The 13,837-nt window shown below is 59.3% G+C and overlaps 1 protein-coding gene across 1 annotated transcript in view; it reads right to left on the reverse strand.

Moving 5' to 3' along the window:
• Window positions 1-2,866: 2,866 nt before the first annotated feature.
• Window positions 2,867-13,837, reverse strand: part of PTPA (protein phosphatase 2 phosphatase activator) — a 31,653-nt gene continuing 20,682 nt past the window's right edge. The window contains exons 7-10 of the mRNA XM_005908782.3: window positions 13,627-13,751; window positions 12,571-12,671; window positions 8,154-8,261; window positions 2,867-4,223 (exon numbers count right to left, since the gene is read on the reverse strand). Coding sequence (XP_005908844.1) covers window positions 4,143-4,223; window positions 8,154-8,261; window positions 12,571-12,671; window positions 13,627-13,751 — 415 coding nt within the window. The 3' untranslated portion in view covers window positions 2,867-4,142. The remainder of the gene's footprint in view (window positions 4,224-8,153; window positions 8,262-12,570; window positions 12,672-13,626; window positions 13,752-13,837) is intronic.

Raw genomic sequence — 13,837 nt, forward strand, 5'->3', positions numbered from 1 at the left:
TATATATATATATATATACACGCACGGCTGTATGGCTTCTTAGTCACGGCTTGTGGGATCTTTTGCTGCGGTATTTGGTCTTCTGTTGCTGCCGGTGCCTGCACATGCGGGTTTAGTTGCCCCAGGAATGTGAGATCTTAGTTCCTGACCAGGAATCAAATCCAAGTCCCCCACACTGGAAGGCAGATTCTTAACTTCTGGACCACCAGGGAAGTCCCTCCACTAGCTCTTATTCCTCCCACTCAGAAGTTTCTTGAAAGCTAGACACACCTTTTCATCTCTGCATTCCCCCAAATACCTTGGATGAAGCATACATAAACTTAATAATTTTTGGAATCAGGAAAAATATATCGCCTGACTTTGATACAAGTCTTAGGCACAAGAAGCCCTCACCTTTGTTCTCCTATCCAACTCTTGCCTGGGCTTTTCCTCCTAGAAAAAAACCTCTTCACTCTCATGTCCCCTGAGCGTGGCTCCAGCCTTGGCCCCTTTGAGCCAGAAAGGAGCAGAGCTGGGGTTCACCTTGTGCTCTGGGGCCCCTCTGGCAGAGGGAGGTGGGAAGCCGACACCCCCGCCCCTCCAGCTTGGTGGCCAGCCCCGCTCTCAGATTCCCCGGGACCCAGTGACAGCGTGCAGCCATCCTTCACTGAGCACCCGGTGGGTGGGAGGCACAGACCCTCGCCAGGTTCCACCTTCCCGGTCCTGCTGGGCTTCCCACCCAGCCCCAAGTCCTGGCTCACACCCCGCCTTTTCCCACCCCAGGGGCAGTTGATGGCCTTGTCTCACGTCTCCGTAGGATTCGTCTAATGGATGCTCCTCTGTCAGAAAGGACAAGCACCTCCTGGCGCCTTCTCCAAGGCCCGCTCCATCACTTGGCCTCTCCCGCCAGCATCACCACCTTCCCGCCTCTCCTGGGTCTTTCCCAGCCTACAGTGGACACAGCAGCCTGCAACCGGCCTGAACGTCTCCTGCCCCAAAGCCTTCCCTCATCTCAGGCCCCCACCCACCCACGCACCCCCCATCTCTGCTCACTTCTCAACAAAAAAGGGGAGGTGAACTCTCAAGAGCAAGGCCCTGCTGCACACTCCTCCTTCTGGACTGGGGTCTTGCGGGGGAGGGGGCACTCTGGGCTTCCACGAGCCCATCAAGCCTCATTGTGAGCATCTGGCTCACCTGCACCTGTGTGTTCTGTTCCCCATCACTGCCCCCAGCCCGCACTCCCCACCCCCTCAGCTGGAGCAGCCCTTGCGAAGGATGGCCCCTTCTCTGACCTTAGTCACATGTCCGGCAGGTCACCGCCACCTCCAGGGCCTTGACCTTGAGGTCCCCCACAGCTCCCCTGCAGGTCTACCCAGAGTCAGCCCCTTCTCTCCTTCACCCCCAGCTCCCGGCGAGCAGGGAGCCTGGGACCCATCACTCGCTGACCTGTCCCTGATCAGCTCCAGCAGCCTGCCCACACCTCCTGTTGGCAGCTGACAACCTCTGCCACCCCCAACACCACATCCTCACTCTGCTCTGCCCCGACCAGAGGAAGTGGCATCAAGCTGCACGTCCCAAGAAGTGGGGGTCTTCTTGGCTCCTCTTTTCCTTCTAGCACTTTCTTTCTGTTGGCGATACTCTGAACAAACACAGCCTAAACCAGACCACTTACCACCTCTACCCTGAACCCTAATCAAGGCCACCAGTCTCGCAGGCGCAGACCAGGGCCACCTCTGCCCACACTCCAGGCCCTTTTCAGGTGCAAAACCCTCCGCAGCTTCCCAAAGACTACTCCAGCGGAGCTGGACTCCAAACACCAACACAGAGCTCACAAGGGCCCCTCCACCCCCCAACCCCCACCGCCCCCAAGCCTGGCTTCCTCCCCCTCCCCTCCCCAGAGGGGCTCCGCCACTGCTGCTGCTCCCCCGCCTTTGCCAGCAGATCCTTCTCCTCTTTGGGGTCTCAGCTCGGGTCATTCCTGACCCTTGTAACTCAAGTACCTTGCTGACCCTCTCAATTGCTCTCCTTTTCTTCTTTATAGTAATGCACCACCACCTAACAATCTTGGTATGTTTAGAGTTACTGTCATCAACATTAGAATGCGGAAAGTATAGCCACTACTTGAAAAATGAATGAATCCCAGAATCCATGACCTAAGTTATTACTTTGCTCATTTTTCTGAGAAGAGGCTCAGACATGAAGTCAACTATCAGGGTCTCCAAGCCACCAAGCTGCGCGGGCTTTGGGTTGAACTCAATCCGTCTGACTCCAAAGGCAGGGCTCTTGGCCACCAGGCTCTCCTTACTCTGTGCGAGGCCTCCCCTCCGAGGCTGGGCCAAAGGCCAAGGGATCTTGTTTTTGGAGGAGGCTCGTCTGAAGACAGAAGCCAAGTCTAGGGCACAGCAGCCCAACCCAGACTTCCAACTCCAGCAAGACATGGACATGAGGAGTGGAGAGTGTGTAGAGGGTACCCCCTTAAAAACTTCAGGGGCCCAGTTCACAGTCAGTCAGGCCCAATCCAATGACTGCTCAGGCCAGTTCAGGGCTGACCCAGGGGCTCAGAATAGCCACAGTGACCGCAGAGCGTTTGCTGTGTGCCAGGCCCTGTGCTGAGGACTTCACACCCCACAATGGCTCCTCACAATCACCCTATGTGTATCCCCATTTTATAGATGAGGAAGCTGAGGATCAGAGAGAATCAGTAATTTACCTAAGACCTTGCAGCTGGGCGTGGTGACAACCAGGATTTGAACTCAGGGCCCCCAGGCCTCAGCTGAAACAGCTCAAGCCCTAGACTCCTTGGCCCAAGGGAAGGGGACTTGATAGGGGACAGACTGCCGTGTGGAGGGAACAAGCGCATGGCATAAAGACACGCCTCACACAGGCGGCAGGTGCAAGACAGAGGCTTTAATCTGAACAGCAATGAAGGCGCCAGGCCAGGGAGGCCCTGGGGGCGCAGGGGAGGAGGAGCCAGGAAGGCGGTGGTGTGGGGGCCCTGGGGGGAGGCAGGCGCTGAGCCTCTCCTAGGAAACTATTTCTGTGACTCTGGCGGCCCCTGTCCCAGCCTCTGCCCAGGCCATCGGCCCAGACGCGAAGGCCAAGCCCCTCGATTGTGCTTCTCAGGTGCTCCCCCTTCCCAGAAGGGTGGGTGGGCCCAGATACGGGGAGGGGCAGCGGAGAGTCAGGACTGGAAGCAGCCCTCCCCCAGAAGAAAACTCTGGAGGTGGCCGGCTGTTGCTAGCAGCCCCCAGTCCGGACCAGCCCTGCCCCTGCCCATCCTCACAGCTCCTCCTGGAGCCCCACCGGGCAAGTCCGGGGAGGCAGCAGGACGAGGGGCTGGGAAGCAGCGCCAAGGGCTTGCAGAAGCAGCAGCAATGAGGGAGCAGGAGCAGCCGGAGAATGCAGGGAGCAGCCCAGGTGCTACACGGCGGCAACCGGCCCCAGCCCACCCTCTTTCCTCCAGAGTTTCTGCCACCCGCTCCCAGCCAGGGAGAGCCTGGGGAGCAAGCCCTGTCGGGCCCTCCAGAGGGTTCCCTGGAGCCAGAGAGCAGAAAAGCAAGGATGAGGCACTGGACACAGGGGCCCCCACAGGCTGGGGGTCAGCATGAGGAAGAGCTGGGAGGGTCACCGGCCAGAAGAGTCCACGCTTCTCCCTTCCCAACCCCATCCCAGGCTGGCTGCCAGCCTCAGCCTCCAGCCCTCAGGACCCCCAGACACCCACCCAAACATGGCTTAGGAAACTGCCCCACCCCGCGGGGGAAGCAGCTGCTCCAACCCCTGGAAAGGCAACCTGCGAGGGAAAGCAATGGCCACAGCAGAGTACCTACCCCCACCCACAGTGGCCGGGTCAGCCTGGGCTCAGATGGGACTGAATGGAAGGAGAGGGAGGCCAGGGCAGGAGCAGGGCCCCGGGACCCTGCGCCGGCCCCCTCACCTTGCCCGTCCACGCAGGGCAAGGCGGGAAACTGGCCACACTTTGGTCACTTCTCCTGACCTGGGTCCTTCAGCCCTATGCCCTGAGCCTCTATCAGCCCCGTACTCAGCACCCACCCCAGTAAACAGCCTCTCATCAAACAGAAAGAACAAGGGGAGGGGGTGGGGAGGGGGCAGCAGCTGGAGTTGGGGAGGGCAGGCACGGGAACGGCAGCCAGGACAGGCTGCTCTCAGCATGACGACATGACGGGATGGATGGGCAGGAGGCTCCCGAACTTGAAGTGCTGGATCACAGGGAACTTCTCCAGGCACTGCGACGAGAAAGGGCGGAGAGGACAGGTGAGAGCTGCGTGGTGCCCTGCCAAGCCCCGCCTGGCCGCTCAGGCCTCGGACAGACCCCCGGACGACTCCCATGTGCGGCTGCAGCAGGTGTCCGTCCAGGGCCAAGGAAGTGGCCCAGTCCCAGAGCAGCCCCCAAGCCTCTGGGGAAGAACAGAGCTTCCCACCCGTTCCTGACCAGCCGTTCCCACCCAAAGCCACCCACTCCACAACAATCAGGCCAGGCCCTAGTAAGGACAGGAGAGTAAGAGACAGGGAGGAGATGGGGGAGAAGGCAGCTCAACCCCATAAGGCAGCAGCAAAGAAGAGGGGCAGCCAAGTGACACCACTAGGCCCAGAGGGATGAGCTGGGGCCCAGAGGGGAAAAGAACCCTCCAGACCACGGGGACCCCTTGCCCAGGGCCTGCCCTGAAGAGGCATGGGGATACACCGGGATGCCAGCTAAGATGGGCCCAAGGCCCGTTTTCCCACTTTTCAGTTCTCCAGACTGAAAAAGCCATCCTGGCACTTCAGAGTGAGACAGAAAGAACCGGCTGACAGCCCCTCAACTCCCCCTACCACAGGGCAATTCCCAGCAGCCCAGTGCTCGGGCAGAGGACAAGCGCAATGGGCAGGGGGATGGCTGCCTGAAGCCAGTCGGGCCAGGGCCTCGGCCCAGGGCTGCGGCAGAGGAGGGGAGACGGGAGAAGCAGAGCCTGCCGTCTGGCCCAGGCACCGTGTCCGCATCACGAGGGGCCCGGAAAGGAGGGGGGCCACCCCCACCCCCCGCGTCAGCCCACCACACAGGCAGCAGCCCCGTGCATGCAAGGGAAGGGGGCTTCCTCTCAGACCTCTGGCTGCACAGGCAGGCAGGATGTGCACCTCCTGGCTGGGCTGGAACAGGGTTTTGGCCTCAGAGAGGGCAAGGGTCCCATCCTGTTACTGTCCCCTTCTCCTGCTACCTCAGAGGAACAAAGGCCAGCGCTGGCCTGGGGTCCATGACCTCAAGAGCCAGCAGCAAAGATGAAGGGGCCTTTGCCATGGGGGTGGGGGTGGGGGTGGGTGTGTGTGTGTGTGTGTGTGTGTGTGTGTGCGCGTGCGCGTGCGTGTGTCTGTCTCTCAGAGTCAGGGATGGTCCACAAAGCCTGAAGAGGGCCTGGAGGTGAGCAGGAAGGGAAATCTCTGATGATGGAAGGATGGGGAGCTAAGCTGTGTGAGGGAGCAGAGCTCCAGGCCACAGTCAGACCCTGGGCCTGGGGCAGACAAAGTGGGGGGCAGGCAGCTGGGGGTGGCCCCTGGCGGGGAGGAGCAGCAAATCCAGGCCAGAGGCAAAGGCAGCTGCCATTGTGCTTAGATCATGGAGGAAGTGGTAGGAGTTTGTCAAAGGGGGGCCCCCTAGGGCCCTGGAATTCCAGAAAGAGTCAAAGGTCAACCTGCTTCTAGCTTTCAGGCCTGAGAAGTTATAAAGGCAAGAGGCTTAGGGGGCTGGAGCAGGGGTTCTGTTCACTCTGCCCTCAGGGATCCCCCAAACAAGCTTCCCCAGGGCCAGGGGGAGGTGAGGAACTGGGCTAAAGGCAAAGGGCTGCTTGGGGCAAAAGAAGTGGAGCGCCAGGGTCACAGCAGAGGCGCCTCAGGCCACGCCTCTTCTCCAGAGCAGTGACCTGTGCCAGCAATACCTGTGCTCTGGACAGAGCAACTGCTTCAGCCAAGCTGAGTCCAGACCTTCCAGCGGGCGGCCCTCCCAGCTCCCAGTGAGTCAGGGAGAGAAGGAGCTCCTCGGTCCTGACAGACCCTTCTGAAGGGAACACCTGCATGGGGCCAGCCCTCAGGAAAGACAGGCCCACCCCAACAAGGGCCCCAGAAGCATCTGGTTCTTCCACTCAGAAAGGCCGAGACAGGCAGCTTGAAGATGCAGACAGTTGGGCCCAAGCGCCAGGCCCAGACAGGCCTTCGTGGCAACTCAGGGCAGCTCCCCTCCCGCAGCCAACTCTGTCTCGGGCTCTGGCCTCTGCTAAACTCCCTCTGTACTTCAGAACTGGCAGGCCTTGGAGGTCCCCAAGGACCCAAGGTCCCTAAGGACCGGAACCCATCTGGAAGAACGAGTCCACTCCTAGCTTTCCTCTGCTCAGAGAGCGTGCGACTCCACAACCCCAGGGATCACAGACTAAGGGTGACCTGCTGGCAACTTATAAATGGCTGCTGCAGGTTACAGGGACTCGGTGGCCCTAGACTTAAGAGTCAGCGAGTCCCAGGGTTGTCCTACCAAGGCGTGGCCACCACACAGCGGCTGGCAGGCTGCGTGCAGCCAGAGCCGCAATTTCTGGGTTTCGGGAAGGGCGCTGGGTTATCTGCTCAGCGCTCCCTCTGTCTGGTCCTGAGCTGCGGGCAGTTTGCAGTCGCTGACCTCCTGTGTTCAACAGCCAGAGACACACGGACAATTGTTCCACCTTCGACCGCTTTGTTTGTGCGGCACCATCAGGGCTGCAGTCTTACCCTGCTCCTCCAGCCAGGTTCTTTTGCCTCTGGACAAAGGTAGGGACCGGAGGCAGGGCCTCCTGTTCCGCCCTTAGGGGCCCAGGTCAAGATAAGTTTAGTCACTCAAGTAAGAGCCTGCAGGAAGGACAGCATCTAAGATCCTAGGCAGGGAAGGCACCAGAGTCCAGCCTATGGGGAGGTGGGGGGTGGGAGGGCCTGGAGGGGGCGGCAGCGGGGAGACCCCTTCAGCACCCACTGTGGGACTGGGGTGGGGAGGGGTCGAGAACAACAGGACACACAGAGGGCAGTGCCCTGGGGACTCTCCAGCAGGAGGGCCAGTGTGGAGGGCTGAGGGCCGGATGGAGCCTGCCCAGCCCCAGCAAAGGCTCCTCTCAGATTAGAGAGGTATGTGGGCTGGAACCTAAACACAGGATGTGAAGTCCAGAGGAAGAGGACCGGAGGGGGAGGAGGCGGAAGGGAGGGAGAGGGCCAGGCCTGGTCAGTCCCAGCACCTTTAACCCCTTCAGGGCGGCACAGAGGGATCCAGGCCACTGGAAGCGCTGGTACTCCCAGCCACACCCAGCGCCCTGTACCCTACCCTTCCTGCTCCTCTGCCTCTGCTGACGGCCCTGAGTGAGCTCTGGCTGTAAGGAGGCCACCTAGACAACCTTCCCCTTCCCTGGAGAGGGATGACCAAGGGTCGAGAGAGAAGCACCTCCAGAACAACACCTGAGACCACCAGCCGAAGGGTGAAAAGAGGGGAGTTTGGGACCCACTGCTGCGGGTGAGGGACTTCACGCCAGGCCCTCCCGGGTCAAGGTCAAGCAGTTCTAGGACTGGTCTGCCTAAGATGTGGAAGAGCTAGAGTAAAGAACAGGGTGGGAAAAAATGTCTCCTCCCTACTTGCCAGAGAAAAAGTCACGTCCTTGGAGGGGAGAAGGTTGCCAAGGAGGACGAGCAGAGGGGGCAGGAAAGGGGGTGGCCGCCCCCCAGCAGGGGGAGCTCCGGAGGCCCACACCTCTCCCTGCTGCTCTGACTGGAGAGCAGGGAGGACCCCAGAAGCGGTTATTAAAAATGTAGCCCTGGGCCTCCCCACAAGACCTCCCACCTGCCCAGCTATCAGACACACCAAGGTGGGAGAAACATCATTTTGGATGACGTCTCCAAAGGATAGAGCCTTTTCCCAAGCCTGTTTCCTTTATCGCGTCCCCACAGGACAGAGCTGAGAAGTGCCTCCAGCCATTTGACAAGTGGGAACAGAGACCCAGGAGCAGCAGGGTCTGGCCTCAGTCACAGGGCTTTTCTGGCTGCCCATCCCAAAGACAGAGATTCACAGGCCTCAGGTGTCAGAAGGGGCTGGCCCACAACTCAGAGCTGGACAGAGAGCAGAACAGTGGGGTGGGGGTGAGGGCGCCCAGAACCGAGAGTGCCAGCCAGTCCCCACTCACCTCGGCCTTATACATGCGGATGAGACCCTGGTTCACTTTGGACCAGGAGGGGACAGCGCTGATGTTCCACAGCTGGTTGGAGTGTTCTGCAAAGGGGCCTGTCTTCATCTGGAAAAGAAGAGTTCACAAGCTGGAGATGTGGGCCCTGGAGCCTACCACCTGCTCCCTGCAGCAAGGCTGCTCCAGCACACACATGTGTACACACACACAACATGTAAGCACATACATACACACACATGTAAACACACAGACGTACATACAGACACACGCACACACACTCTCACGAAGACCAGGTGGCAGCAGGCACCTATGGGGTGGCAGTCGTGCAGGCAGGCGCATGTGTGCATATGCCCACGTGCACGCATACACACATGTGCCAGAGACAGGGTCTCTCTTGGCCTGCCACAGGGAGAGCTGGAAGAGCCTAGGGAAGGGTCGGTTTGGGAGAGGGCCTGGACCAAGCCCAAGCACCTGACTGCCTTCTTCATGGGAGGCGGAGGGAAGAAGGAAAAGAGGGGAAAAACACGGGTCACCTGCAGCAGATGCGGGAGGAACGTCTTTAGAAAGCCAGCCTGACCTGGCAGCCGAGTGGAGAAGGGATGGCAACCCCAGCAGCGAGAGACAGGCAGGAGCAAGGACCGTACGGTCCCAGTCCCTCCTCTTGGAAGAAATCCTGCAGCAGGCCCAGTGGAGCCTCCATGATCTCAGAAACCAGCACTGAGACGAGGAAGCGTGTGCGCCTGAGTGCACCCCTCAGACAGCACAAGGCCAGCACATCTGTATTTATTAACAGGCAGTTCACAATCCCCTCCACACTGCCCCCTCCCCGGCTGATGCTGGGGGAAGGGACCCTGAGCACAGGCATCAAAAGAAAAAGTCTGAAAAGCAGAGGCTGAGCTGGTGAGAAAGCTGACTTGGACCTCGAGTAGGTGGAAGGTTCCAGAAGAGGCTATGTGTGGAGGCGGGGCTGGTGGAAAGCTGTTCCAGGGAGAAGGGATGGGGGTCCCTCAGCCCTCTCTCTGTATTGGGCATGAGTGCGGGTCCCAAGAGCACAAAGCCCTCACCCATGGCTGTGGACTCGCCTGGGGACCCACTCTCTCACTCCCCCAGTGCGGGCAACACTTACAAAACTGCAAGATCAAAGCTGAAAAAGCTGCCATTTTACTTAACCCTGTCATCTCCCTTCCCTGGCCCAAGTCCCCCTGCAAAAACCTGTCTCAACCCCCAGGTTCAGGAGCATGGACAATAGGCTCCTTCCCTGAGCAGTGAGGCCACGGCCCAAGGTCCCCACTGGGCTTCTCCTGGGCCGGTCCCTTCACCCAGACTTCCCCCTCCTCTCTCTAAGACTCCTTCCTCCAGGAAGGCAGCCAGGAGCCCCCAGCCTGCAGGCGCTGGTCCTCACCCTCAGAGCTTTGTTCTGGAGCCCCACTCCATCAGACTCCACCCCATCCTCCCCTCGCCCCGCCCCTTCCCCAGGCACCCTGCCCCACGGGAGTAGTGCCAGGCTCCAGCCCTCTCTTGCATACTTCCAGGCCCTGAGAAGCTCAGGGATCACTGGAGCTATAGAACCAGTCTCACTCTGGACTGAGCCCTGTGAGAAACCACCCAGGAGGCACCCTGCTGGCCTCTGTCACAGCTGCAGCTCCACGAGTCTGCTCAGCAAGGGCTCTTCGGCCAAGGCTAGCAAAGGGGTGTGGGGAAACCAGAGGTTCTGCTTGCTGGGCCAGCCTTCCCTACTAGGGGCATGGGATGGTGAGCCAAAAGGCCTCTCTGGCACCCTTTCATAGCCAGGGGGAGGCCTGAGCCCTGAGGCCCCAGAGGTCCTAGCCCCCTCCCTGGAAAGGCCAAAGATGCTTTCTCTGCCCCACCCCCACTCCACCCTTCAGCCCTTTGGAAGGAGTCTCTGTAACTCTGGAAAGGAAGACAGATGAGGGGAAAAAGGAATGGGGTCGAGAAGACAGAAAAAAATTAGCTCATTCTAGCCACAAAGGGAGAAGAGAAAGCTAGAACGAGCAAGCAAGCTGCAGTCCCGCAGTGACCCCAGGGGAATTGTGTGAGTCAGAGCAGCCATATTGAGCAGGAAATTACTCACAGACGCTGCGTTCCTGCCTCTCCACTCCCAAGAGAATCGGCCTTTTGTAAATGGTTCCTCTGTCAGTAACTGAGGGGGGATGGGGGGGGGGGAGGCTCTGCACAGCGCCTTCCTGTCAGCTCCTTCCCTTCCAGCTGAAATCTGATCCCTCCCTTCCCAAAACTCCAAATTTAGAAGCCAGATTGAAACTGAAATTCTTTTCCTGCCTGCCCTGGGCTCTTAAAGGCGCCAGAGCTGCATTTCCTGAGGTGGAGAAGCCTGCCCCGTGAGGGCCTTGTGTGGGAGGCCCAGGGCCACCAGGGCAGGTCCCAGGCTGGCCCGGTCTCCTTTCCAACTCTTGTCTGTTCAGTCTCCCAGTTGCGCCAGCCCTAGCGAATCCCTGGTTTTGCAGAGGCAACACTGCCCTCGTCCCAGCCACAGCACACAGGCCATGGCACACAGAGCTCCTTGCAGCCGTCAGTCAGGGCCTCCCTCACCACCACCGAGGGGCTGCGAAAGCCCTGTCTGGGTGCTGAGCCCAGACTCTGGAGAACTAGCACAATGTGTGCCCTCAACAGGAACCGCGCCAGCCGGCTCAGGGCGGGCCAAATGGGTGAGAGGGGCCCCTGCCAGCACTCTGAGCTCTGTGGCATGCCCCTGCTAGCATCCAGCACCTCCCACCACGCCCAAGCACCAGACCCAGGGTGAGAACCAGGCCTTGAACAGAGGGTGCAGAACAACCTAGAACTCGAGGGCCTGCCGGCCTCCTCCCAGTTCACGCCTCTACCTCGTCTATTATCAAAACCTCCGCTAAGTTCAGTGTGTCTTTAGCACCACCTAGCGGCCACTGTAGGATTTCCTCTAGCAGAAGACCTGCGTCCCAAATTTTGGGAAGGCTTTTGGGTTTTTATACATACCGAGCATAATCAAACAAATAAACAAAAATACAAAATTTTAACGTGGAGTCAATTCCCATATTCCCTGAGGCCCAGCCTGGTTTTCTACCTCATTAGTTACTAATAGGGGCCCTGGGGCTTGGCCAGCCACCTGGGGGAGCCTAACCAGCTTAGCCTCTTAGAGGGGCCAGCGAAGCCACCCCTTCTCCCCGCCCAGCCCCAGGTGTCTCCGGGCTCTTCAGACCCTCCCGACCTAGTCTGGAGTCAGCAGCATGTGACTGGCTCTCAAGGCAGCCAGCCAGGCTGCCCTGGAGTCCTTCCGACCTTGGGGTGCCTACAGTGCTGAAGGCAGCAGATCTCAGGGAATGAAGCGGCGGCCACTCAGCCGTCAGAACAGGCTTCATTTGCTGACTTGGAAAAACGTGTCATTCCCCTCTGGCCTCTGGAGTTTGGCAGAGGCCTGAGCCGAATGCTGACCAGGAGAGCCTGCAGCTACGGCTGTTTAACCAGGCGGCCCTCTCTTCAGGGGACAGAATGGGCAGCAGAGAGAGCAGCCCCCACAGGGAGGGGGGATCCACGAGAGTGCCAGGGAGGTCGCTGGGGCCAGGGGAATGCTTGTAGGCATCAGGAAAGAGAATGTGGGCAGGACCTCTGCAGGAGGCAGAGCCAGGGCACCCCTTGGAAGTCTGTGGGGGTCAGGCACTAGGCAGGGAAGCTGAAAAGGCTTCTTGACAGGCCCCCAAAGCAGTGGGCCCCCACCTTTGATGCATAGTCACCTGGCTCATGTCCTGTGCTTAAATTCAGGGTCCTAGCGCATGTCCCCCAAGATTCTGATTCAGAAAGCTGTGGTGGGGCCCAAGACCGTGCATTTCAACAAGCTCCCCAGGCGACTCTGAGGAAGTGGTCCAAGGCCATACTGTGGGAGATCCTACTTTAGCGGGATAACAACACGCACCTAAATGATCCCTGCTGGGTGGCCTGAGGGTCCAGGCCTACTAACTTTCACTTCCAGCACTTCATGAGGCCTCTGTCCTCAGACACCAACAGAGGTGTGAACCTTCAACAGAAATCTGTCTGGCTGTCCACTCTAGTCTCTCCAACTCCTACAAAGGCTCCATCACACACATCCACACACACGTAGCTCTACAGACGCTGGAGGGCCCACTCAAGAGATGCTGACACCCACCCACCCTTCAGACCTGCCTCATCAGTCACCAAGTCCACCTAATGACCAGGTCTTAGTCCGTCAGCTCCAGTAGAAACTGATCTAGGGGAGGAGATCCTGGACAGCCAGAAGGTGGCTTTGCCTTTCAGAGAGGCCTAGCTGGGCCTCCTCTTCAATAACCTGCTTTAGGGGTGGCCCCGCCCCCTTCAGAGAGCAGCTCTGGCTCCTCAGGCCCTTTTGGCCCGGAGGCTGCCAGGGGCCCCTTCCTTACTCCTTTTCTCTCACCTCGGTGATAAACAGGATGCACTCCAGGAACATGTAGTCCTTGTGGTTCTCGTTCACGGCCTTCTCATCCACAAAGTGCCTGGGCTCCAGATATGGGTGGTCTGGAAGCAGCAAAGAGCCCCGAGGTTCAGAACCAGGCACTGGCACCACCGGGCCACAGCAAACCAGCCCCGTTAACACCCGCCTGAGGGCCCAAGATCTGCCCCTGCGCCCTCAACACTTGATCTCGCAGAAGCAGTAAACGGCCCTGTGTGTGTACTCTAGTGTAATGAGTACCAGCCTTGCTTCTTTCCAGCCATGCGGCTCAGTTTCCTCATCCATGCAGTGGGGATAAGATCACCCTATAAGGGCTGGGGGTGGGGAGGGTACCTAGCCATCAGCACCGGCCTAAAGCCCTCAGCATGGCACCTGCCCAGGTCAGTGTTGACGGTCTGCTGGCAAAGACCCTGCCCAGGGTCCTCGAGATGATCTCCCTGAAGCACCGAGAGCGGGCCTGACACAGGGCAAGGACTCAACAAAGCATCCTTTACTAATGTTATTTTTAAGGCAGTTAATTCTATATGCAAGTAGACATGGAACCCTAACCCACTCTGGCTTGCCCGTGGGAAAGTTGAGGGGAACCACCACCAGAGCAGGCTCGTAGTGGGTGGGCCTTGGACCAGCATCCGGGAGCAGCTCCCAACGGCCCCCTGTGCACAGCTTGATAATAACAGTGGATGATGCTGGTCACTGAGTCAAAAGAACCCCTCATCTTCAACATAAAACCCTACAGCCGTGGCCAGGACTGGGGGTGTGTCTCACACCAGTCGATTGTGCGCCCAGCACGTGCCCTCAGCCCAGCCCGTGTCACTCCCATTATCTCGGTGGTGCGTGGCCTCCGCCTCCCTGGCCTGCCACGCCGCCGGCTGCAGCAGCAGGTCAGCAGCAAGCCGGCTCCATCAATAGCTGCTCTGATGCCTGCTTTACAAGCTGTCAGCGTGTGCCCTGGGAGGGAGGGGAAGGAAGGAAGGGAGGAAGGGGGGCTGGGGGTGGGGGGTCCACGCCCCACTTCAGTACCTATCAGCTGTGAACTGCCCCAGATGAAGGGCAGAAACTGGAAGTCATCCAGGCCCCACACGCCCTGGCTGCCGGCCGGCTCCATTCGGTACGTCTTTTGGAGCTTCCTCATAACCTCAAGGTACCTGCACCGGAGGGGGGGGAAGGGCAGGCGGGTGGCAAAAAGCAGAAAGACAGTCTCAGCCCTTCAGCTAGTGGAGCAGAGGAGGCT

The sequence above is a fragment of the Bos mutus genome, chromosome 11, assembly GCF_027580195.1.
Source record: "Bos mutus isolate GX-2022 chromosome 11, NWIPB_WYAK_1.1, whole genome shotgun sequence".
Classification (NCBI taxonomy): domain Eukaryota; kingdom Metazoa; phylum Chordata; class Mammalia; order Artiodactyla; family Bovidae; genus Bos; species Bos mutus.